The sequence below is a fragment of the Chinchilla lanigera genome, unplaced genomic scaffold (assembly GCF_000276665.1).
Source record: "Chinchilla lanigera isolate Chin_1 unplaced genomic scaffold, ChiLan1.0 scaffold00005, whole genome shotgun sequence".
Taxonomy (NCBI): Eukaryota; Metazoa; Chordata; class Mammalia; order Rodentia; family Chinchillidae; genus Chinchilla; species Chinchilla lanigera.
Genome location: NW_004955406.1, coordinates 18,860,385 through 18,886,414, shown reverse-complemented (window position 1 = coordinate 18,886,414; position 26,030 = coordinate 18,860,385). Strand labels below are relative to the sequence as shown.

At 40.2% G+C, this 26,030-nt stretch overlaps 1 protein-coding gene across 2 annotated transcripts; it reads left to right on the top strand.

Annotated features, from left to right (window-relative positions):
- The first annotated feature begins 1,200 nt into the window (after positions 1-1,200).
- On the top strand, positions 1,201-24,361 carry Nphs2 (nephrosis 2, idiopathic, steroid-resistant (podocin)). 2 transcript variants are annotated; one of them, XM_005374960.2, is made up of 8 exons: positions 1,201-1,506; positions 7,971-8,074; positions 9,783-9,855; positions 11,603-11,685; positions 17,313-17,516; positions 20,010-20,065; positions 21,571-21,649; positions 22,691-24,361. In XM_005374960.2, the coding sequence occupies exons 1-8, from the start codon at positions 1,236-1,238 to the stop codon at positions 22,967-22,969; spliced, it is 1,149 nt and encodes a 382-aa protein (XP_005375017.1). In that variant the 5' UTR covers positions 1,201-1,235; the 3' UTR covers positions 22,970-24,361. The 2 variants fall into 2 exon arrangements, with proteins under 2 accessions (XP_005375017.1, XP_005375018.1); XM_005374961.2 differs by lacking the exon at positions 22,691-24,361 and adding an exon at positions 22,069-22,299.
- Positions 24,362-26,030: the final 1,669 nt, after the last annotated feature.

Below are 26,030 nucleotides of genomic sequence, written 5' to 3'. Positions count from 1 at the left end.
AAACCCATTTAAGTTACTTCAGGTCCTCATTCTTTTTTTTTTTTTTTTTTTTTTTTGGCTTTTCTCCAGTACCAGGAACCGAACTCACGACCTTGCGCATGCCACGCAGGCGCTTTTGCCGCTGAGCTAAATCCCCAGCCCCAAGGTCCTCATTCTTTAATAAAGTTTTTGAGAAAAAGAAAACTTTTGAGTTCATTATTGAAAAGCAAAAAGTAAGTGAACGTTATTTCTGCCATCCTGAGATCAAAGCTATTTCAGTAGAAACATAAATCTTGCTTGAAATGTTAACTAGTCCAGCCTTACATTCAGAAAAAAACCCCAACTTATTAATGTAGTGAGAGACAAATCAATTTACTAGATGTTGCAAGTTCCTCCGGAGCTGGGGATGCAGCACTTTAGTTGGCTAGAGGAAGCAGCCTGGCCGGTGAACCCTGAAAAAGTCAGACTCCAGCCTTCACAGAGGTATGGGAACAGGACCAGGCCGGGACAGAAGTGACCCTTTCCTAAAAAGAGAAATTAAACAGATCCCATCTTTTCTATGACTCTTCAAGAAAGCGTTACATCATCAACATTAATAAAAATAATGGAGAAGATATTTCAAAGATTTTTCTTTTTCCCCTTTTAAAATGTAAACGCTTCTGGGAGGAGCCGGGCAACATCATATTGGTTAATGCATTAGCAGAAAACGCAGGGCCAGGATATATATATATATTTTAAAAAGGTTTGTGTGCCTGGGTGGGTCCTTGGGAAGACTCCAAGGAGGGAAGGGATGGCTTGAGGACTAATGTCTTAAAGACACGTTTGGTATCCTTCCAAGCTTTTTAGCACTACCCTAGGACCACAAGCCCTAGTTCATACCCTTTTTACAAAGCCAAGTGTCGTCACCCCTTCAGCAGTTTGCAGGCCTCCGTGGTATTTCATGTAACTACATCTTCTTTCGGGCTCGGCTCTTCACCTGTAGGAGTACTTGGAAACACCCTGCGCGGGCACAGGGCTCTCCCGCTAGACTGGCATCGCCCTAGTGTGCCCTAGTGTCGCTCGCGCTGCGGCGGGGGGCGGGAGGGGTCCCAGCGCCCCTGAGAAGCAGCTGTCGGGTTTGGCCGCCAGCGAGCCGCGGCCCCGCCCCTCGTCCCTCCCGCCCGGCCCAATGGCCTTTAGGGACCCGCGGCTTCCCCAACGAGTACACATCAGTTCGCAGACCGCTGTGCTGGAACCGCAGCCCCGCCACTCAGAGGATGGAGAGGAAGGCGCGTAGCCCCTCCAGGGAGCGACACCGGCGCAGCCGGGCCTCCCCCGGGGAAAGCGGGAGGGCAAAGGCCGGGAGGAGCGCCGGAGGTCGCGGGCGCCGGGAGGCTGGGCCAGAGCGGCCGAGGCCTCAGCCCACAGCGACTCCCGCGGAGCCACGAGCTCCCGCTGCCACCGTGGTGGACGTGGATGAGGTGCGAGGCTCTGGGGAGGAAGGCACCGAGGTGGTGGCGCTGCTGGAGAGTGAGCGACCAGAGGAAGGTAAGGAGGGCAGGTCGGGCACCCCAAGCTGCCTTTCCAAGTGGTGCCCCAAAGAGGTCAGATGAAGTGGAATGAATTGTCCCGCTGAGATAAAACCAGAGCACCCTGCTGGAGGCTCTGATTCCCGGGAAATACAAGGCATAAATTAGGAACCCAGCAACTCCCAAGCTGTGGAGAGCAAAGTGCATCAGAAAAAATACAAACAGCAATGTCAACTAAATATCACTGGTCTCAGACACCAGGCTGGTGGGAAGTGTGGTGCTGGTTGGGGACCAACGAATGTGCAAACGAACCACGCGGCTGGTTTTTGTGGCCACTGTGGAGCCTATGAACACCTAGTAGAGGTAAACACATCCGTGATCTGGTGCCTCTGGGCAATTGTGTAGCTTCTTTTTCTTTTTCATCCTCATCTATCAGTCTTACCTAAAAGCATTTTTGTTTTTTTTGTTTGTTTGTTTGTTTTTCTTCCAGGAATCGAACTCACGACCTTGTGCTTGCCAGGCAGGCACTTTGCCGCTGAGCTAAATCCCCACCCCCCCTAAAAGCATTTTATATCTTCTTTGGGATGATCATTCTTTCTAAAAAGCAGAGCAGAATCAAATAGAGAAGACTGACCCAATTTTAAAGTCCAGCCCACCATCTGCTAGCCTGTGAACATAGAAAGACTTCACTGAGGATCAAATTACCACGATACCCGCCTGGGGGATAGTATGGTACTAAAATGAGATTAGCTTCCCACAGTACTCTGCACAAAGCCTGGAGTGAAGAGCAGGCTTGATTCTTGCAAGCTTAAAGAGAGGGACATCAGATCAAAGGAAGGAATGTAGAAAAAGGTGTCCCCTTAGGTAAAGCAATTCTTAGGAGCAAATTTATTTAACTCATCCTTTTTACCATGACTGAAAGAAAAAACAAACCTCATTACGCCTTAAGGAGTAGAATGGTAGGTGTTTAAAGTAAATAAGGAGTAGCGTGTTCTACTGCCTTCTACTGACCATGAAATTTTAACGTGTCCTGTTACCAGCAATGTAATATATGCTGGATCATTGAAAACCACAATTTAAGGAGTATTCCTGCAGTTGGGATGTAGTTTAAATGGATCACGTTAATATTGTTTTGCCTACCAGATGAATCCCTAGTCATTCAAGGGTTGCTTGAAAGTCACGCTCAGGTTAGAGGGTTTGTAACTGCTGTGTGGCAGTGGGGTAGGCAAGGAAGGGAGCCCCCATATATGGAACCCTACATGCCAAGTAACATTAGGTGTTTTATCAAGAGTTATGTAGTTCCTATCATATCCTTATCACAGATTAGGAAGCATCCTCTGAGATATTAAGTACCTTGCCCAGGACCTATAGTTGAAACAGAAGGGCCAGAATTCCAGAATAAGTCTACAGACTGAGGACTCATGCTTACATGGGGCTGCATCTGATATCTGATCATGGTCCCAGCACTGCGGCCCACTAGCTGTGGACTTGGGCAAGTAGCTTCACTTTTATGGGCTTCAGTCTGTCCAGCTGCAAAGTGGACAGAGCAAGAGACCCCAAGCAGTGGGTGAGAAGGCCCACTAAGGATGAGGCAGCCCTTCCTGAGCCCTTGCGCAGGAGGTACCCGGCTCCCAAGAGCGTGCCATTCTCTTCTCTTTCTCACCTAGTAGCACAGTCCACAAGGCAGGCTGCTCAGGACTTGGGGGAACTGAAAGGAGCATCACCTTACCAAAATGTTGGGGTTCTCAGGCTATGTCTAAAGGCTCTTCCTGCTTTCACATGTAGTGCTTCACTACTTGCTCAAACCAAACAAGGTGCATATTCAAGCAACTCATCCCAAGACAATAATATTTTGTGGGCAAACCTTTGAGTTAGGTTTGAGTACAGAAATTAGTTTTCTATTCACACCCCCAATTCTGTATAAAGGAATTCTTGAGGGCTTTCTTCATTTATAAAATGTAATTTTGTCTATATATGCAGTAATTCACTAATTAATAATTGCATTTGTAAACTAACTAAAAATGGCAATACTATTATTAGTCAATGTCATTGAATAATAACATAAAATTTAACAATGATGTTGATAAAACATTTCTCAAAGTAGGTCCCATGAAAAATAAGTTTCATAGAATATAAATGAGTGTTGCTTGGAGAAAACAAATCTGGTCAAAGTCTTGAAAAACAGTCAAGTATACAAAGCTAAGAATGCTTTTACTACAGGGATTCTTATAGCCTCATATGCTCACGCGCATTGGAATGCCGAGGTTGGGATACATTGCCCAGTATTTTTCTAAACTCCTTTGCTTGAGGAATTCTTCCCATGCGGAGCACTCTGGGATTAGCATGCTGTGGGATAGTCTTTGGGAAATGCCTATACTATGACCATTAGTGCTTATTTAGGTTTAGTGCTGGTGTAGCTTGTATATCATATCTGTCCTCTTCAAGTGATCTGCACGTCAATTTGGTGATGACCTCTTCAGACAAGGAATTCAAAGTAAATTTTAAAAGCATTTAAATACAAAAACTTTTGTTAGGAGTGGTGGTGCATGACTGTAGTCCCAGCTGCTTAGGCAGTTGAGGTACCAGGATTGCAGGTTTGAGGCCAGCATGGGCAAGTTCGCAGTTTATTGAGATCCTGTCTCAAAATAATTTTGTTAAAAGGTTGAGGATGTAGCTTAGTGGCAGAGTGCTTGCCCTGCATGTGTGAAGTCATGGGTTCCATCCTCAGACACGCTCTCACTACGTTGCCTAGACTAGCCCCAATCTCCTGGGCCCAGGGGATCCGCCTGCCTCATTTTCTTAGTACCTGAGACTACAGGTGCATGCTACTGTACCTGGCTTTGGAAAGCAAGTTTTTAGGCCTACTAATTAGTTATCCGTTTTTCTCACCCTTTAAAAATTACCTTTTTGGGGCTGGGGATTTATCTCAGCAGCACAGCGCCTGCCTGGCAAGCGCAAGGTCGTGAGTTCGGTTCCCGGTACTGGAAACAAAACAAAACAAAAAACCACCAAAAAAAAAAAAAAAAAAAAAAAAAAATAGCCTTTTTTTACCAATTCCTAAATTTTATTTATCTTTTAATTCTCTATGAGATTTATATACTGACAAGTAGTATCCCTTTGGATAGTTTTCTAGTATCAGGAGATGAAAATTCTTGAAATTTCCATATCCTTCCAATTCAACATTTAGTGAACATCCATGTTGTGTGAGGCACTGTCCTAGGGCCTGGGGACCAAGGTAAAATGATGAGTCCCTAAGAGCTTGTGTCCCTGATGATGACTTTCCTTGATGTCATTTCATTTATCACCCAAACGTCCTTAATGTTCTGCAGCCCAGTTCCTTATCACTTTTTTTACAGACACTAATAGCATGTTATAATCATGTAAGTGATTTTCAGAGACTGGAGATCAACACCTTAAGGGAAAGAAGGCACTCTAAAGTGGAATTTCAAACAATAGGGCAGCTAGTGAATGAGGAAGTTGCTTCACGATAAGCTTCTGGACACTTTAGATAGTAAAACCTGACACATGTATAGTTCCACATTTTTATTTGTATATATAACTTCATCTGTACATTATAGTACGAGATATATCTCCTGAGCTAGTTACTATGAGATAGTTAACATCCCCACTGTAGAAATGAGGACACAGGTTTGAAGAGATCCTGCGCCCTGTGAAGGTCAGCTGTGAACATGAAATGATGGGGGCGGGACTGGAACCCACGGGTGTTCTGGTCTGATGTTCCTGTGCCTTTGTTGCAATTAGATATATCTTGTAAAACTAGTTTTTAGATATAAAGACATTATATTAGAACTATAACATTTTGTCTCTTAAACGCTCATTTTTTTATGTAAAAGGTATTTAGTTTATTTGTAAGAGTTGTTAAAGTTTTAATAGCTTTAGTATTGTTGAAAAGTTTAAGGCCTAAGTCTTTTTTGAGATATAAGGCAAACTCTTTAGATATAAGCCCCTATATAAATGAAAAGTTAAATATTTTTAACATTTAATGGCACAAAATAAACATTATTATTTTAAAAGGTATAAACGGGGATATAGAGTATTGGGACCAAAGTAAGTTTAATATTTAGTAGGGCTAACATTATGTCTTGTAGTTTTATGTTTAGTATTTGAAGTAATTTGTGGCACATTGTCAGCTTTAAAGGGCTTGTAGGAGTTTATTTTTATGGCACTTTTAGTGGTTTTAGCTTTTATGGCTTTTTTGGGGGCTCACTTTGGGTTTTTTTGTAGCTTTTTTTAGACAATTTATGTTTTTGGCTTTCTTAAACTTTTGAGGTTTTTAATGTATTTTTTTGCTTTATATTTATAGTTTTGTGTATTGTGGGGGCACACTGCCTGGCCATGTAGGCCTTTTTTTGAAATCTCAGAACTCTTGTATTTTTTATGAATATAAAAGCAGGGCCACGTGGATGATGTTAAGGTTTGTTGTTACTTGGAGTAGTAGCCAAGCCTTTTTTTTTTTTTTTTTTGGCCACAGGGGTTGAGTGCCTGGATTTCTGGGCACTCTGAACTTGATTTTGAGGAATAAATTTTGTATGACATGGCCATTTTGGAACCTGGTGTGGCTGCTGCTTCTATTTTGGAACGTGATGCTCTGCGGCTTTTTTTTTAAAGCAAGGTCTTTCACCTTTGCAGTTTTGAGGCTGCAAAGGGTGGAGACTTGCTGCTTTTTGTGATGTCCTCAGGCCATCTTTTGAGTTTTTTGTTCTCTTTTTTAGCAATGGAGTTTTCTTAGCCTTATTTTTGTAGTCTATAACTTTATTGGAGCTTTTTTTTTTTTTTGCCAAATTTATAACATTTTAAATTATCTTGTTGGGCTCTTTGTTTTTGACTTTTAACATAAATTTGGCTAAAAGCCCCCAACAATAGCCATGCCACTGTTGCAACATTTGACTGCCTTGAAATTTTTTTTGTCAGATTAATTAGTTTATCACCCTTAATCTCAGTCTTGGCAAAGTCTCTGGACAGGAGCAAAATGTAGACAAACTTTTTACCAACCCATAACATATATCATCTGGAGTTCAACAACTGATGTAGTCTTTTTTTTTTTTTTTTGTAGCAGAAACCTCTCAAACCTGGTCTTTACTGGCAGGATTTTTTTTTTTTTTTTTTTTTTTTTTTTTGTCTTTTTGAGACAGGGTCTCGCTATGTAGTTCAGGCTGGCCTTGAGCTCACTTTGTAGCCCAGGCTGGTCTTGAACTCACAACTATCCTCCTGCTTCAACCTCCAGAGTGCTGGGATTACAGGTGTGCGCCACCATGCCCGGCTTACTGGCAGGATTTTTATCAGTGTTTTGGTCTTTTGAGCTCTGACCAGAATCTGTCATATACAACAGCTGAAGGCATTTTAGCTGTAACTTTTTAGGCAACATCTCAACCTTTTTAAATACTTTCTATAAGCCATTTTTTAAGGCTCTTGAATCACATGGTTAGATATAGTCACAGCAATGACCCCACTCCTAATACCAAATTTTGTCTTGGTTATTTTTTTGTTATTGAGACAAAATACCTGAAACCCAAAATTAAGGAAGGACAGGTTTATTTAGCTCACAGTTTGTGGAGGTTTTAGTCTATATTTGGCTGGCTTTAACGCAGAGTGGCACATGGCAGAGGGCAATAGTTTATGGCAGGGGAAGACAGCAAAAGAAACAAGAGCAAAAAGCGGGGAGTGGCAGAGAAGAGCAAGCCTTTTTTTTTTATATTGTAAGCAGGCTATCTCCACCCAAGGGGCGTGTAGCACTCACATAATTTTTATGCCTTCCTCTTGCACAGGCTCAGGATGAATATAAAGTAAGCACCCTGGCTCTCTGTTGAGTCACATAGTTAACCTTTTAAACTTTTTAAATTGACACAATGAACGACATCTCAGAAGAATAAAGGCATGTCATTTTTACCCCAAGATGTAGAACTGTTGAGTTACTTAGCCAAACCTCTAGACTCCCCACGTTGACACAATGTGTCAACCATAACAGGCAGCTAGTGAATGAGGAAGTTGCTTCATGATAAGCTTCTGGACACTTTAGATAGTAAAACCTGACACATGTGTAATTCCACATTTTTATTTGTATATATAACTTCATCTGTACATTATAGTATGAGATATATCTCCCGAGCTAGTTACTATGAGATAGTTAACAGCCCCACTGTAGAAATGAGGACACAGGTTTGAAGAGATCCTGTGCCCTGTGAAGGTCAGCTGTGAACATGAAATGATGGGGGCAGGGCTGGAACCCACGGGTGTTCTGGTCTGATGTTCCCATGCTTTTGCAGGAGCCTGGACCACCCGCTGAGGGCCCCCACAGCCCTTCGCAAGACAATACCCCTGGCCCTGTGAGCACTCACTGCTCTCACTACTCTGGTGTCTGACTCATTCTAATATTTCTAGCAATGTCTCCAAATACCAAGGACTCAAAAGTGCTAGTCAGTTAATATGGTGAGATTCCAATCTAATTTTTCTTTTCCTTGTTAGGTACCAAGTCCTCAGGTTTAGGAGCATGTGAATGGCTTCTTGTCCTTGCCTCCCTGCTCTTCATCATCGTGACTTTCCCTTTGTCCATCTGGTTCTGCATAAAGGTAAGTTTCCATGAGGACCAACAGGTAATTTCCTGATGCTTACTGACCACACCAGGACACTGTTTGGTACCCAGGTGTCACACCGTGGAATCCTCTGGTGGCCACTTACCCTTCAGGTGAGCTCTAACTCTTTCAAGACCTGGCTAAAAAGTAACTGTGAAGCCTTCCTTGACTCCTCCATACCGTCATTCCTTCACTGTTCTCCTGGGTCACTCTGCTTTCACTTCATTTTAGCACTATATATATAATACTTGTTTACATGTTTGCAGTACAGACATTCATTGTTCAATGACCAAGTTCCATTCCTGCAATTAAATGGTTAAATGAATGGTCACTAAATGAGCAGCTATATACAGTGTATACATTACAATATTTGGAACAAAGAAATGGTCAAAGAAAACTCCAGCTTAGCGACTTTGCTTTTATTTGCATAACTCTTACATATAGTACTGTAATGTATAAGAGAACATAAAACTACAGTGCAGCACAGTGCAACCACAAAAGTCACAGTACTGTATTGCTAAGCTATGATTTTCAGTAGATTAGATATATTAAATGCATTTTCAATTTAGTAATATTTTCAAGCCAGGCATGGTGGCACAGGCCTGTAATCCCAGCCCTCTGGAGGCTGAGGCAGGAGGATTGTTGTGATCAGCCTGGGCTACAAAGTGAGCTCAAGGCCAGCCTGAACTGCATAGCAAGACCTTGTCTCAAAAAGACAAAATAATAATAATAATAGTAATAGTAATATTTATCAGCTTACAATAGTCTTATCCTATTGTCATAAGTTGAGGAATATCTGTATTTGGCTAGTTATTATTCAGTGGAGTTTTTTAAAATGGAGAGAGGAGGAGAGGAAAATTGACTTACCTATACTCACAAATCACTCCTTCATTTATTTAGTAAGTGTTTACTGAATATTTGCTATGTATAGAGATTCTTCTAGGCACCAGGAAAAAAGATTGATTGTAAACCATCAGAGTTCACAGTTTTGTGGGGTATGCACCTAAACAAAAGATCAACTAAGTTAATGAGAAGCAATAAACTCAGATTCTGATACTGGCCCAGAAAGCAAAGTTTATTTTTTAAAGAATACGCGGTGACATTCCTATTCTTCTAATAGACAGACTATTCCACTCAGAGAATTTTCTTTTTGTCACTTAAAATATCGCTACACATTTTAAGGGCACATTCAATTTTTCAAGATCTATATGAGCTGACAAATTAAAATCAGTTGGATCATTTTGAAGCAGGCTTTGAAGAAACTGCAGTTTGAAACAAAATATCACAAGTGGCATTAAAGTGTTCCCCATCTTTCAGTTAAACGGCTAGTAAGTAATATGTAAGCTAGTAATGCAGAAGTCACTGGAAAATACAAAATTAAGCATGCTCTGATAAGATTTGACTTAAAGAACATTGGACATACTAAAAAGTAATGTTTAGCTAATCATGAGCCTTCAATCAAAATTCTCTCCTTAGGCTCAAAAATTAACATGGCCAGTAATATGTTCTTCAATTGATTTCTGAAATTCTATACTTACTAAATATAAATTTTATAGATTTTAGAACATTAAATATGAATAGGAACTTGTTCTTAGTTCTCAAAACACAAAATTTCTGATACCTAGCGTCGCTCTCATGCCAAGGTTTTTCAAAGACTTTATTTTTCTTTGTGGGATTAATTTGAAAGCTTTACATTTCCCTTTAGGTTGTACAGGAGTATGAGAGAGTAATTATATTCCGACTGGGACATCTGCTTCCTGGAAGAGCCAAAGGTCCTGGTAAGAAGCACCCACCTCTTTAAAAAAAAAACTATCTCCACCCCCAAATATACCAATTTTTTTAATCTGTGCAGCTTTCTAATATAGACCTTATACGAAGTAACTTGATTTATGATAGTTTTTAAGAAATTCTTTAGACACCATTGTTACCAAGTCACAGGTGGCCAAGAGAAAAGGTGAGTGCAGACCCCTACACCAGAGCCAGACTAATTAGAATAGGAAGGCAGGTGGGAGCCCATGGCTGAGACTAGTTTGAGTACAGTATGTGTATGATGTGTCCTGTGAACTCTCAGAGAAAAACTGAGCTACTTCACAAATGAGGGGACAGATCAAATCATAAAAGACAGGCAAAGTTCAGCATCCAAGTAATAAACCAGTGGAATTTAATGGACATATGCTGAGTATTTCCTGTGTTCTAGAGTCTGTGCTAATGAGGAGACGCACACAAGTGGATGAGTAAGACCTAGTCTCTGACCTCAGAGTCCTTGAAACCTAGTGGAAGTGATGTTGGGGCATCCAGGCTGACTATAGGGCATAGACAGAGATGCAATTGGTCCAAAAAGTTTAGAAATTGGGGTTTGGAGATAGAAGGCACCAGGAAAGCGTGAGAAAGAACAAAGTTCCACTGTACATATCCTGGAGAGGGTCTGAGTTCTCAGCAAGGCCTACAGAAACAAGTAGAGAATGAAGACCAGTGTAGAAGACACAAGTCAGACTTTGAAGATTCAGAACCCAACAGATGGGTCCATACAAAAGTAGAACTAGAGTCTGAAGTTCCAGGATATAGACCATCTTGCTGTGGTCCTGCTATTCTGAAGCCCTCTCTGTTGTAGCTGTCTGTGTTGCAGCCTCTCTGTCCAGACCTCTCTGTTGCAGCCCAAAATATTTTTTAGTATGTCCAATATTCTTTAAGTCAAATCTTATCAGAGCATGCTTAAGTTTGTATTTTCCAGTGACTTCTGCATTATTAGCTTACATATTACTTACTAGCCATTTAACTGGGCTAGTAGCTGGGCTGTCCCCTAGATAGATCCTAGGTTCTGTGAGCTGCTACCAGTTCCAACAGAGCTATGGCTCTTGAAGGAGCCCACAGCATCCCAAGGAACTTTGGGTTCTCCAGTCCATCTACAGATGCTTAGCATACACCGATCCTGTACATATTATTGGGTAGGTAAGGACTAATTGGCCAGCCAGAAGGCTGATATTATGATATTGTTATTCTGATTACTACTAGGCTCACATTTTGACACGTGGGTACACTCATAGATCAAAAGCAATTTTACAGAACTCCTACAAGGCCCTAAGTCAGATGCTAAGGCTAACAATAATACATATGACAGTATACATAGGAAACTCCATCGATGTAGAGAAAGACATGTAATTGAGATCTGGAGGGGTCAATACCATGACTAAAGTGACCATAAAGCCCAGTTTGCTGGGAATAATTTCTGTTTACACTTCTTGTCCTGAGTAACTTTTAAGAGCTCTCCTTTTTACCCTCAGAAAGGTCCCAATTTGAGTAACAAATTATATGGGAACCATAGCTACAACCCCCCCCAAAAAAAAACCCAGAACAAAACAAAAAAAAAATCACTTTAGGCACAGAGGTGAAATTTACCAACGATCTCTGTGATATTGGAGGCTAAGAGAAGCAATACAATGGGCAAGTAGGCCCTGAAAAGATGAACCCCAAACAGTGTCCATGTTTGCTCTTCACCTACTTACTTCCTCTACCTCCGTCTTCTAGGTCTGTTCTTCCTTCTGCCTTGCCTAGATACTTACCACAAGGTTGACCTTCGTCTCCAAACCTTGGAGATACCCTTTCATGAGGTAAGCAAAATGGCAGTTTTGCCTTTGTCTCTACATTTTCCATGATTGAGCTACCAATGCTAGCCCAGGGCAAATGACTATGCTTAAAAGTAGTAAAGAAAATGGAGATATGGACTATATCAGAGTTAACCTTTGTGTACCAAGGACACAATCAATAGGGTGAAAGGCAACCTGTGCAATGGGAGAAAATATTTGCAAATCATTTATCTTACAAAGGGTTATACTGAGGATATATAAAACACACACATACACACACACATACACACACACATACACACACACATACACACACACTCTATTGGTTCTGTTTCTCTGGAAAATCCTGTCTTATATAGATTTGCATTGACAGTTCTCCAAAGAAGACATACAAAGAAGATGAAAATATACAAATGGCCACAAACATATGAAAATATGTCAATATCCCCAACCATAAGAGAAATACAAATCTAAACCAAAACAGAGCACCACTTTACATCCATTAAGAGGGCACTATAAAAACAATACAAAATAACCAGTATTTAAGAGGATATGGATAAATTGAAACGTACATTGTGGGAATGTAAGACAGTGCACACTACAGAATGCAGCTTCTCAATAAATTAAAAATAGTATTAATATATGATCTAGCAATTTTCATTTTTATATGTACCTCAAAGAGTTAAAAGCAGCATCTTGAAGAAATATTTATACACCTATGTTCACAGCAATATTATTCATAATCCCCATAAAGTAGAAGCAATCCAAATGGTCACTGAGGACTGAATAAGTAAGTAAATGTGGTATACAGTGTACAATGAATATTATTTAGCCTTTAAAAGGAAGGAAATTCTAACATATTCTACAACCTAGATGAATCTTAAGAAACCTAAATGGGCCAGTCATAAACAACAAAGAAGTGCTACATGATTCTGCTTATACGAAGTACCTACACCTATTAGATTCATAGGGACAGAAAGTAAAATGGTAGTTGCCAGGGGTGGTGGAGAGGGAGAACCGGGCAGTTACTATCTAGTGAGTGTCCACTTCGCAATTCAAAAAGTGTCCTGGAGATTGGTTGCACTACAGAACTCTACACTTAAAAGATTAGTCCTAAAATGTACATCACCAAAGGTGGTAAATTTTATGTTATACTGTAGTTTACCATAGCTAAAAACCTAGAAAGTAAAAAGTAGAGATAATATCCAGATTTTTCTGAGTGATTCAGATTTATAAGCTTTTCTTTAGTTTTCTTCCACTTTCAGTCTGAGGTTCTTTCTCATTCTTTTTGTGAAGAGAAATTATGTTTTAAAAAATTTTTATTTTAGATAATAAAATTGAACAAAAGGAATAAAACTTATTTTAACCTTACTTTAGTCTTTAAGTGATATTTGTACAATGTTCACAGAAGCATTATACATAAGAGCTAAAACATGGAAACAATGCAAGTGACCATCAGCAGAGAATAGATAAGCAAAAGGTCATATATCCATACAGTGGAATGTTAACCTTATGAAGGATGCTGCATCATATGCTACAACATGGATGAAATTAGAGGATATTATTTCTCACTTTCTAAGTGAGAAAGCAAGCACAAGAAAAAATACTGTATGATCCCACTTTTATAAGGTACTTACATTAATAAAACTCATAGCGACAGACCGTATAATGGTGGTTGCCAAAGGTGACAGGGAGGGAAAATGGGAAGTTATTGTTTAATGCATATAAAGTTTCACTTACAAGATGAAAAGAGTTATGGACATGAATGCTGGTAATGGTTGTACACATTATGAATGTATTTAATATCATAGAACGGTACATTTAAAATGGTTAAGATAGTAAATCTTGTTATTTATTTATTTATTATTTTGCTTTCTTTAGAGAAAGGGTCTTGCTATGTAGTTTAGGCTGGCCTTGAACTCACTTTGTAGCCCATGCTGGCATTGAACTCACAGTGATCTTCCTGCCTCAGCCTCCCAAGTGCGAGAATTACAGGTGTGTGCCACCATATCTGGCACAATAAAAACGTTGGGAATGATCAAATTATGTTATACCCATGTATGAAAACATCACAACTATTCTGTATAATTAATATGCACTGATTAAAAAAACACTAGGAAAATATACTTACCTCTAATCCTACTATCATAGATAACTTTTGATGTTTTAGAGTGTATCCGTTCAGGCTTTTCTATGTATGTGATTTATTTACAGACAGGTGTGTGTGTGGATGTGTGTATAAAACTATATATACCAACTGGGAACATGCCTTTTTGTTACTCAACAATATATTATGATCATCTTTGCACATATTAGCTGTCTTCTAGCCCTTTATTTTAAATGGACCTATAGTATTTCATTGTGTGGCTGTACCACTGTTTACTAAACCAATTCCTTATTATTGATATAAATTGTTTTCAGTGTTTTATCCCAATAAGCAATACTGCAAATAATAATTCTTACTGCTAAATTCTTAAACTATATCACTATGATAAATGTTTGAAAAGGAAATACTGAGAACATACATCTTATTTATTGTTACATGTTTGTGATGCATAATTATTGCATTCATCTTGTGCAAGTGGTACATAAACACATCAAATCTGTCACTTTTACTTTTCTTTCCAATCCCTCCCTCTACCTTGCCCTCTCACCCAGACCCCTTTCCCATGTCTGCAAGATCTACCTCCCTGTTTTCTATCATCTTTCTTTTATTTTGCTTTTTAAATTATTTATATTTGGGTTTCTCATTTTTAAAAAAACGTGATATTTAACCTTGTCTGATTTATTTCATTTTGTATTATAGTCTCAAGATCAATCCATTTTCCTAACAATGACTCAAATTTCATCTTCTTTATGGCTAAGCACTCCACTTTATATATATTACATTTTCTTTATCCATTCATCTGTTCATGGGCCTATAGGCTGCTTCCATAATTTTGCTATTATTAATTGTGTTGCTAAAATCATAGGTATGCATGTATCACTGCAATACAATGTCTTTAACTCTTTTGACAAGATACACAGGAGAGGTGTAGCTGGGCCCAGTGGAATTTCTACTATTAACTTCTCTTTTTTTTTTTTTTTTTTTTTTGAGACAAGGTCTAGCTATGCAGTTCAGGCTGGCCTTCAGCTCACTTTGTAGCCCAGGCTGGCCTCGAACTCACAACGATCCTCCTGCCTCACAGGAGGATCCTTTTCCTCAAACCTCACCAGTATTTTTTGTTTTTTTTTGAGTTCCTGATGATAGCTGTTTTTCCTGGAGTAAGATGGAATTACAGTATTGTTTTTTCATTTCTCTAATGGCCAAAGATGCTGAACATTTTTTCATGTACTTATTGGCCATTTGTACTTCCTGTTTGAAAGCTGTCTATTCAATTAATTTGCCCATTTTTATTGGGTCTTTTATTGGCGGGAGTCTAATCTTTTGAGTTCTTTATATATTTTAGGTGTTAGTTCTCCATTCAAGGATAAGCTGGCAAAATTCTTATATCATTTTAGAGTCTCTTTACTTTGTTGGTCATTTCCTTTGCTGTGCAGAAGCTTTTTATTTTGATATACTCCCATTAGTCGATTTTGGTGTTATTTCTTCTGTAATTGGAGTTCTTTTAAGAAAGCCTTTGCCTATCTCTGTGTCTTCCAGAGTTTCACCTATTTTTATCTTCCAGAATATTTAATGTTTCTGTTTTAATATCTAGGTCTTAGATCCATTTTAATTTGATTTTAGTACAGGGTGAGAGATACAAGTTTAGATTCATTCACTGGCACATGCATAAACAGCTTTCTGGATACATTTTGTTAAAGAGAATATCTTTAGCCTACGCTTTTGTTCACTTTATCAAAAATCAGATGGCTGATGATACCTGGGGTTGTTTCTGCATCCTCTATTCTATTCTATCGATCAACATATCTGTCTGTGTGCCAGTGCCATGTTGTGTTTATTACAGTAGCTTTGCAATATAACTTGAGGTCCAGGATTGTAATGCTTTCTGCTTTGCTCTTTTTGCTTAGGATTACTTTGACTATTCTGTATTTCTTCCGCCTTCATATAAATTTTAGGAGTGCTTTTTCTAGTTGTGTTAAGAATGCTGTTGACAATTAAATTAGAATTTCATAAAATCTATATATTGATTTTGCTAAAAATTTTTGCTGATGTGGCCATTTTAATAATATTGATTCTGCCTATCTAAGATCAAGAGATGTCTATTTCTTAATGTCCTCATCAATCTTTTCTCAGAGTACTATGGTTTTGTTATAGAGGTCTTTCACTTCCTTGATTTGGTTAATTCTTAGGTAATTTTTTGAAGCTCATGAATGGGATTGTTTTCCTGATTTCTTTTAAGATGTGTTTATTGTTGGTGTACAAGTAGTACACTACTGATTTTTGTGAATTGATTTTGTATACTATGACTTTGCTGAATTTATTAGTTTTAGGAAGTCCGCTGGTGAAATTTTTGGGGGTATTATATTTAAAGGACCATATCATCTGCAAATAAGGATAGTTTAATATCTTACTTTCCTATTCATACCCCTTTTACATCTTTTTCTTGCTGGATCGCTCTAGCTAAAATTTCAAGTACTAATTTGAATAGGAGTGGTAAGAATGGACATCCTCATCTTGTTCCTGATTTTAGAGGGAGCGCCCATTTAGCATGATGTTGCTAGTGGGTTTGTTGCAAGAGGCTTTTATCAGTTTGAGGTAACATTCTTCTATTCCTATTTCCATCAGCAGGTTTTTTTTTATCATGAGTTGATGTTAGATTTTGTTAAAGACATTTTCTGCATCTATTGAGGTTATACTGTGACTTTTTTTCCTCACTTCTGCTTATGTGGCACATTACATTTATTGATTTATGTATGTTGGATCATCCTGCATTGCTGGGATCAAGCGAAGATATATAATCTTTTTAATGATTTGTTGCTGTCTGTTTACAAGTATCAAATTTTGTGTCTGTGTTCCTTAAGGAAATTGGCTGTAGTTTTTGTTGTTGATTCCTTGTCTAGATTTGGCGTATGCTAGCTTCAAGGGATGAATCTGTCAGTGTTCCTTTCCCTTCAGTTTCATGGAGAAGTTTGAGGAGTACTGGCAGTAGTTCTTCCCTGAAGTTCTGGTAAAATTCTGCAGTGAATTCATCAGGTCCACTTTTCTCGGGTGTCCGGATTTTTGTTGCTGCCTCTGTTTCATTGCAAAAACTTGCATTTGTAAGGACTTTGGATTTGCTGCACCAAATTAGCCTCGAGTGTGCACTCCAGGAAGCATATATGTGAGTGCTTATTTCCCACAATGTGCTTCTCTTTTACCAGATTTGTGTGCATTATTTTACAGAGGTCTAATATAAAATCAATGGAATGTGTTCAACAAAAATTATAAATTATGCCTGATTTTTTTTACAGAAGGATTTAAAATAAAAACAATTCCCGTAAATTGTGAATTCTTCAGTGTATGTAATAAAAACTCCATAATTTCCCAAAAACATGTCAATTTTGAATTGACCACTAACCACTCTTTTTCCCCCTTGCTATAATCTTACTTTGAGAAAATTCTCTTTGAAAAAAAGAAAATTCAGTTTGAAAACATTTAGTTCCTTTAGCTCCACAGAGGAGCCAAGGAATCAAGGCTGCTATCAAAAAAATTTTTTTTTCCTGCCTAGGTTGTGACCAAAGACATGTTTATAATGGAGATAGATGCTGTCTGCTACTACCGAATGGAAAACGCCTCTCTTCTCCTAAGCAGTCTTGCTCAAGTGTCCAAAGCTGTCCAATTTCTTGTGCAAACCACCATGAAGCGTCTCTTAGCACATAGATCTCTCACAGAAATTCTTCTGGAGAGGAAGACCATTGCTCAAGATGTAAAGGTAATCAGACAAGTTCAATGTTGAATATTTTGAAATATCTTTTACTCATTTATTCATTGGAGGGTTATTAAACATTCCACTTACTGTGCATTTAACTGTTCAAAATGTGATCCATTAGAGAGGTTATAGCTAATTAGGAGGTTCCCAAGTTGGCCCTGAGTCAATTAAGGCCACTAGTCCTGGTACACAGATTTTGCCCTACCCCAGTAACTGGTGGGTCCACTCCTGCGATTTAAATTCATTATAAAATACTCACAAAATGTTGGGAGTGGCTGCGGGGGGAGTGCTGGGGCCAGTGGGGATGGGTGGGAGGGGTGGGCAGTAGGTGAAGATGATGAGCTGGTTCCTAGGAGCTTGCAGACCAGCTGGGGAAACAAGCACAGCATGCACAAAGTTAAGTAATGCGAATTCAAACATGGCTTTCTGGAGTAATAGTTACAGTGTCTCAATACTTTCATGATTAATTGCATCAGTTCCCCTACTTCCCAGTCCTTTCTGTCCTCTGAGGCTAAAGTTGGAAACAGAGAGTGTATGTGTGTGTGTGTGTGTGTGTGGGGTGGCGGTGAACTGTGGGTTCTGGAGAATCAATTGTCTAGATTTAATGATTTGGAATTAGAGAAGGCGAAAAGAGCAGCCTCATGTAGCCCAGAGGCAGCAATCCAGCATCCATGGGCAGCGGGTACTGAGGAGACAGGTTGAGAGCAGAGCCAGCCTCCAGACAGCTGGCCAGCCAAGTGGCGACACCAGGGACGAGCCTACCCCTGACACCATGGCACACGCAAGCCCAGAATGAGCTATGAGACTGCAAGTTAGATAGAGGTGGCAGGAGGACTTTAAATAAATGGACCATAAGAATCCAAGGCATTCGCAATTATTCTTCATGGGACCTGAGCAGTTACTAATCTGAAAAAAAGAACAGTGTGCAAATATTAGAAAACTAGAATTAGCATCTTGATGAAAAAGGGAAAAATGGCAAATAAGAGGAGCTAGAAAGAAAAAGAATGAGAGGGACATATGGAAGTCACTATTCTGTCATTTAGAAGACACTCAGCATACTCCTCAAGTGTCCCCTGCAGCCCCTTCCTTGTTTGTCCTTCTCCTCTGAAGGATAAAGTCCGGACCCTTGTCATTCAAGCTCACCTTTGTTACACTAAATTACAATTTATGTATTTACATGTTATGATAACTCTATAATGGCAGGTGCCATATTTCATTCACCTCTTTGTCCTTAGCTCCTGGCATGGGACTTGTCACACAGCAGGTGGTTGTTTGGATGAATGAAGAAATGACCCAACTGTTGTACCCTCACCTTGCCGTCCTTCTTCCGCTTGAATCTAATTCTCCAGCCTACTTGTTTGCCCAGCATTCGGTACTTCTCTGCTTCCAGGCCTCCTCTTGAGCTGTATCTCCTACAGGAAATCCTTCCTTTTTCCCACAGGGAAAATACTATGTGTTCTTTAGGGTGCCGCCTCCTCCTCTGTGGTGTATTTATCAACATTCCTTACTCTCACCTGCCCCCCACTAGTCAGTCTTCTCGGACCCTCTATGCCCTAAGAAATCATCAGAAAATAAAGAGGGAAGAGGACAGGCAGCACAGAGAGCTCTGGACCCTGCCTCTCCTCTCCGGAACCCATAGTTCACCCCCCACACTCTGTTTCCAACTTTAGCCTGAGGACAGAAAGGACTGGGAAGCAGGGGGAGCTGATGCCACCAGCAGGAAGGAACAGAAAGCACCCTCTAAGTGGCAGCCATTTGGCAGGGAGGCTAGAGTCTTATTCTCTAATAAATGCATTTTAAAGCATATTAATATATACCCCATCTATATGATAGTTTCCTATTGCTTCTATAATAATACCACAAACTTGGTGTCTTAACACAATACGAGTTTATTCTCTTATAGTCTTGAAGACCAGAGTCCAAACCCATCTCGGCGGGCTTACATCAAGGTGTCAGCAGGCTTGATTTCTTCTGAGGGTTCTGAGAGACACATCTGTTTCCTCACCTTTTTCAGCATCTAGTGGCTGCCGGCATTCCCCAGCCCTTCCTCCCCTTCCTCCATGGTCAAAGTGCACCTCTACAAGCTCTGCCTCATCTTCACAGCCCCTTCTTTGTGTCACTAGATCTCTCTGCCTTTCTGAGGCCCCTTGTGGTTACATGTAGGGCCCACCAGATAATCCAGAATAGTCTCCCTGTCTCAAGATTCTTTGACTTAATCACAGAGAACCCCTTCGGTAGCATTCATTCTCTGGTCCTAGCGATTAGGAGATGGACATTGCTGGGGGCCATTTGCATCCTGTCACATCACTTTAGTTCCTCAAGTAATTGCCGAGTGGCACTGTACAGCTTAACTCTGTGGCACGCACCATGAAGTTGAACAAAGCAAAGCACACAAGTACTGTCCCCTGAGAGGAACTATTCTTTGTTAATACGCAACGGCCACTGGTGTTTGGATGTGCTCTGCTCCTACTGACATCTAAACCCTTCCTTCCACAGGTTGCCTTGGATTCAGTGACCTGTATCTGGGGAATCAAAGTGGAGAGAACAGAAATGTGGGTAGGAAAACAACCAGGAAGAACAATATAATAAAGGGGAATATTTTTGTTTCATCTAAAATATTTCACTTTTGAAAAATCATTTTGAGAGCTGTAGCCACATTAGTATACATTTGGAACAAAGAAGGAGAAAATCATTTAATATCTCATAGCCAAAATACACAATACATTATCACATATGGGCAAATGACCCCTACGGTTTTTTTGCACCATGCATTAAAAAAAAAAAAACTTTTTTAAAAAAGATAAAATCACATAAAATTGTCAGGCATGGTGATGAATTTCTGTAATACCGGCACTTGGGAGGCTGAGGCAGGAGGATTGTGATTTCAAGGCCAGTCTGGGCTACACAGTGCGTTCAAGACCAGCCTGAACTATATAGCAAGACCCTGTCCAAAAAAAAAAAAAAAAAAATCACATAAAACCACACACACAGTTTTAAAGCATATAGCTCAGTGGTTTCAGTATATTCACAAAATATAACTTCCACTATCGTCTCATTTCAGAATGTTTCCGTCACTGTAAGAGGCAGCCTGTATTCATTAACCAGAAGCTCCCCTCTGCCTCTCACTCCTTAGCCCCTGGTAACCACTAATTTAGTGGCTTTCTATGCATCTGCCTGTTCTGGACTTTTCACATGAATGGAATCACATCATATTCAAAATTCAGGCCTTTTGTGTCTGGCTTTTCACTTAGCATAATGTTTTCAAGGTTCATCTATGGTATAACATGTGTGAGTATTTCATCCCTTTTTATAGTTAAATAATATTCCATTGTATGTCTATATAAAATTTTGTTTATCTGTTCACTGATTAGCTACTTCTTTGGCTGTTATGTATAATATTACAGTGAATATTCACTTGCAAGTTATTTTTGAGTATGTTCACATACATAGGAGTGTATGTGGGAGTGAAATACCTGGATTATATGGTAACTCTAACTTTTTGAAGAGCTACTAAACTCTTATATATATAACTCTTATATATATATATATATATATATATATATATATATATATATATATATTTTTTTATAAGCATACCATATGTGCTTTTCACAGCTATACTTGGGGTAGTAAGACAATTTTGTATCTTTTAGAAAACCACTAAGGTTTTATTTGGTTGGTTTTACTCTTCAAAATCAATCCCTTTTATAAACTGAGATAAATTCCTCTTTGTTATTAATTGTATGGTTCTTCAAGGCTGGTTTTCAGTGTCAAATTTAATAGCTAGAGGTTAGATTAAATCTTTAGTTGGAAAATGATCACACCTGAACACAAAATGTGCCGTGCATATGAAGACAACGCCGCGGGCCCCTGCAGCATCAGTGGTGGTCCACGTCTGCATGTGAGGCTCTGTCCACTCTCGGGACAGACTGCACATTCTATTACATCAAAAATGTACTCCCCAAGGGACAGCGGTGGAGAGGGCGGCAAGTGTGTAAGGAAGCCTTGGCTGCTAAGGTCACTGCCGCACCTAATGCCCGCCTGTTTTCTCTTTCAGTAAAGACGTGAGGTTGCCTGCCGGGCTTCAGCACTCGCTGGCTGTGGAGGCCGAAGCACAGAGACAGGCCAAAGTGCGGGTGAGCCGGCGCTGAGTACTCCTAACCCACCAGGTGCTCCTGAGGAGCACCAGGGGACCCAAGGAAGGCCAGCTTGTGGAGAACACTTCTGCTTTGCTTCTTTACCTTTGACTCGTCCAGGCCCTGGGCGGAATCTGGCTTGTGCCCCACCACTCTATTAGAATGGCTCTTACACTATGTTACTAGCCACACCCCTTCCTCTCCAGAGCTCCTGCTAACAGTGTCCACCTCCTTCCTGAATCTTGCCTTCATCCTCTCTCCTCCCTTGTCATCCTTCTCTTGCACTGACTGACATCCTTTCCTGGGTAATCTCAGTCACCTGTCGCTTCTAGATTAATCACCTGTAGGTCCCAGGCTTGTGTCCCTAGACCTGCGCAAACTTTGAAGGAACACTCATGAACAGCGCCCTGTTCCCTCAGTGCCGGGGAGCAGCAAAGATCTACTGCCAGCCCCTTCCAAAGAGTGGAGGGTGGGGAGCGCTGGAAAGAGGATATTGAGGAAAGAAAGAAGAACAGGAAGTAGATGAAGAGAAAACTCTAACTACAGGAAAGCAGCATAGCTTTGGAGCACCGAAGGGCAGAAAGGTGGTCCTCTCTTGCTACTTTCAGGAGGCATCTGGGTGGAAAGCTTGGTGCCTTCTCTTCTGAAATGCTTACCATTTGTCTTGACCAAGCTGGCGGTCACCTTTCATCATTCCATGCCTTTACCTGGAATGCTGGCCAACTTTTCTTCTGCATGGCAAAATCCTACGAATTTTTCAAGCCCACCAGATATTAATTACTTTCTTATTGCTTCATTTATACTTGTCATGGCCCATAACAACTTCCACCTTGAATGAACATTGACTAATTGTTTCATCTGTCTCCCATACCTCAAGAACCTTCAGAACAAAAGCTCAGTCTGTTCTCCTGTGCTCGCAGTACCTGCCGCCTAGTCGATCCACAGTGCTTGTTCGTTGAAGCACACTGAATAGCGAGCCATTAAAATCCTCACAGAATAGAGAAGCACAGTTACTTTGCTTTTTTCACATCTGTTTTCTAGATGATAGCTGCGGAAGGGGAGAAGGCTGCCTCCGAGTCCCTGAGGATGGCAGCTGAGATTCTGTCAGGTACCCCGGCTGCGGTTCAGCTTCGATACCTCCACACTCTTCAGTCTTTGTCCACAGAGAAACCTTCCACTGTGGTTTTACCTTTGCCTTTTGACATGCTAAATCTCCTGTCCTCTCCCAGTGGTCGAACTCAAGGAAGCATCCCCCTCCCGAATTCTCCCAAACCTGTTGAGCCACTAAATCCCAAAAAGAAAGATTCTCCCATGCTATAGGGTAGATAGGCAAAGCATAATGTGACTGTAAAGGATCCGTGTGAGACACTCCAGCCTCACTTTCTGCCCTTCTTTGGTTGCCAAATGGAATGTCTTTGGAACGCCTTACATCACAATGCAGACACAGATATGAGAAGAGGGTGAGGTTGTATAAGGATGGAGAAGCGATCTAACAAGTTAGGTGGATCATCTAATCAGAGGAATTATGGGAAGGAGCTTTAGGATACATTCTCATGTGGAAAAACTTTGATTCTAAAAGTGGTTCAATTAGATTTGTGAAGCCTTAGTTCAGATGTCCTTTTTACTGTAGTCGCTGGGGCCTTTGGCAAGGTGTTTGCAGCCCCGTATCCCTTTCTCTGAGCCCTTATCATTGTGCTTATCACACTCAATCATAACCATGTATTTAAGATTCAGCCTTCACTCCAGCTACACTACCAGATCATTAAAGGAGCTGCACGCTCACCACTGCCCACCGCACTCCGTCTTTTAGCTCCACCCCAGTTCCTCACCCCTCATCCTGATAGTCGTGCAGCAGTGACCGTCAGTGTTCCGAGTAAATGGAAGAAGAGATGTGCTCATGCTGGACATTAAATTTACACCCAGTGAAAAGAATTTAAAAGGAATTCTTTGTAGGGAGATTCCTTTTTTAATAAAGAAGTTAATAAAAGGGTAAAAACCATATATGTATATTCTTTAAAACTGAGGCAGAATCACTATAAATAGGAGCCAAGAGTAATGTGTTTCAGTATAGAATTTACCAGATTGCGTGTTTCTTCAAACAGTATGATCTATACATGCCCGGCAGTAGTCTTTTCAGCTTGCTCCTGACTATGCTACTACAGTGTTCTTTAGCATTGGGTCTGCTGGGGCAATGAGCATTCCCGTGCCCTCTAAAATTCTGGCTTGTGTTGGTGCATTTGCTCAGTAGAGGATAAGAATTAAGTAGAGGACGCAGAAGTTAAATCCTTTGAAAAGGGGTCATTAATTGCACTTCCAACTTTTTCTGAGGTTAGAGAAGCACTAGAGCAATATAGCTGAGAGCTATATTATAAAGATATAACAAACAGGTCCCATGACCTCTCATCAGAAAAACTACTTTTTGGGAGGCGAGAAAAACCCACTCCCAACCACAACTAGATATCCAACAGACTATGCGGTGAACAAAGTAACAATGGTAATCCATCCCCCACTTTCCACTCTGGTCATCCAAGTAGTCAAACTGAGGCAAGAAAAAGGAGGAGACTGCTGTCAGACTGTAACTGTTGCCCACCATGAGGAGAAACTCTCTTTGGTCCTGCTTTTACTGTGCTATGATCGTAAGTGCATGTGTACTTTGAAACAAATGCTCGTAATGTCATGGTGGGAATGAAATATAGAAGACCACACATGCAAGTTCTGAAGTGGTTCAATTTAAATAAGGCTGGGAATGGTACTGGCAGAAAATACAGACTTGAGGATCAGTTGAACAGAAGATGCAGAAACAACTCCAAGCACACTCAGCTACCTTATCTTTGACAAAAGGGCTAAATACCTTCACTGGAAGAAAGATAGCCTCTTTAATAAGTGGTGCTGGGAAAACTGGCTTTTCACATGCCATATCTCTCAAAAGGCACTAAACTAAACTTGAAATGGATCAAAGATCTAAATATTAAAACAAGAACACTTGATCTGCTGGAAGATAGAATAGTAAAACTCTTGGCGACATAGGTTGAGGCGAAGACTGTATGAACAAAACCCTGATTGCACAGGAAATACTACAAAGAATCACCAAATGGGATCACATCAAATTAAAGAGCTTTTGCACAGTAAAAGAAACTACCAACAGAGTGAAGCTATAACCCACAGAATGGGAAAAAAATTTTGCCAGCTACTTCTCAGAGGACTAATACCTAGAATATACAAAGAATTAAAAAAAATTAGATCCCCCCCCAATAGAGACCCAATCCAAAAATGGGCATCTGAAATGAACAAATGCTTCTCAGATAAAGAAATTTAAACAGCAAATAAATATATTAAAAAATATTCAACATCACTGGCCATTTGAGAAACACAAATTAAAACAACATTGATTCCATCTCACCCCAGAAAGAATGGCTATTATCAAGAAATCAACCAATAACAAATGCTGAAGGGGCTGGGGATTTAGCTCAGTGGCACAGTGCCTGCCTGGCAAGTGCAAGGTCATGAGTTTGATTCCCGGTACTGGAAAAAAAAATAACCAAACAACCAACCAAACAAAAAAACAAATGCTGGAGAGGGGGGCTAGGGATTTAGCTCAGCGGCACAGCACCTGCCTGGCAAGCGCGAGATCATGAGTTTGATTCTTGGTACTGGAAAAAACCCAAAAACAAACAAACAAACAAAACAAAACAAAAATAAATGCTGGAGGGTTTGTGAGGAAAAAGGAACCCTTTTTCACTGTTGGTGGGGGTGTAGATTGGTACAACCAATATGGAAATCAGTGTGGAGATTCCTCAGAAAACCAAAACTAGAGTTTCCATTTGACCCAGCCATTCCCCTTCTAAGTATCTTCCTCAAAGAGCTAAAAGCATCATACCACAGTGAGACATGCACTCCTATGTTTATAGCAGCATAATTTATAATAGCTAAATCTTGGAAACAGCCCACATGCCCATCAACAGATGACTGGATAAATAAAATGTGGCATTTATATATATAATGGAGTCCTACTCTGCCATAAAGAAGGATAAATTTGAGACATTTTCAGGTAAATGGATGCATCTCCAGAGCATAATCTCGAGTGAAATAAATCAGACATACAAGTTTAAATATGACACTGTTTCTCTTGTGTGAGAAACCCAAAGTGTAAGTAAGGAGCAATTAGAGGATAGGTATGGGGAAGTAAGAAAAACTTGTTCAAATGGGAAAACAAGGGACGGGGGAGGGGAAGGGAAGGAAGTGAGAAGAGATTTTTTAAAAAGATATGGGAGGGAAAAAGAGTAATAGATTTTTTAAATGGGGAAAGGGAAAGTGCTGAAGGGAGAGGAAAGGAATGAGGAAAAAAGAATTAAGATATATTGTGTACAGGTACAAATTCCCC

Bases quoted from the DNA above. Each gene is read 5' to 3' on its own strand.
- Nphs2 (XM_005374960.2), top strand. From the start codon at position 1,236: ATGGAGAGGAAGGCGCGTAGCCCCTCCAGGGAGCGACACCGGCGCAGC. The intron at 11,686-17,312 runs GTAAGCAAAATG...TTTCCTGCCTAG, and splicing joins TGGAGATACCCTTTCATGAG to GTTGTGACCAAAGACATGTT. The intron at 21,650-22,690 runs GTGAGCCGGCGC...TCTGTTTTCTAG, and splicing joins AGAGACAGGCCAAAGTGCGG to ATGATAGCTGCGGAAGGGGA.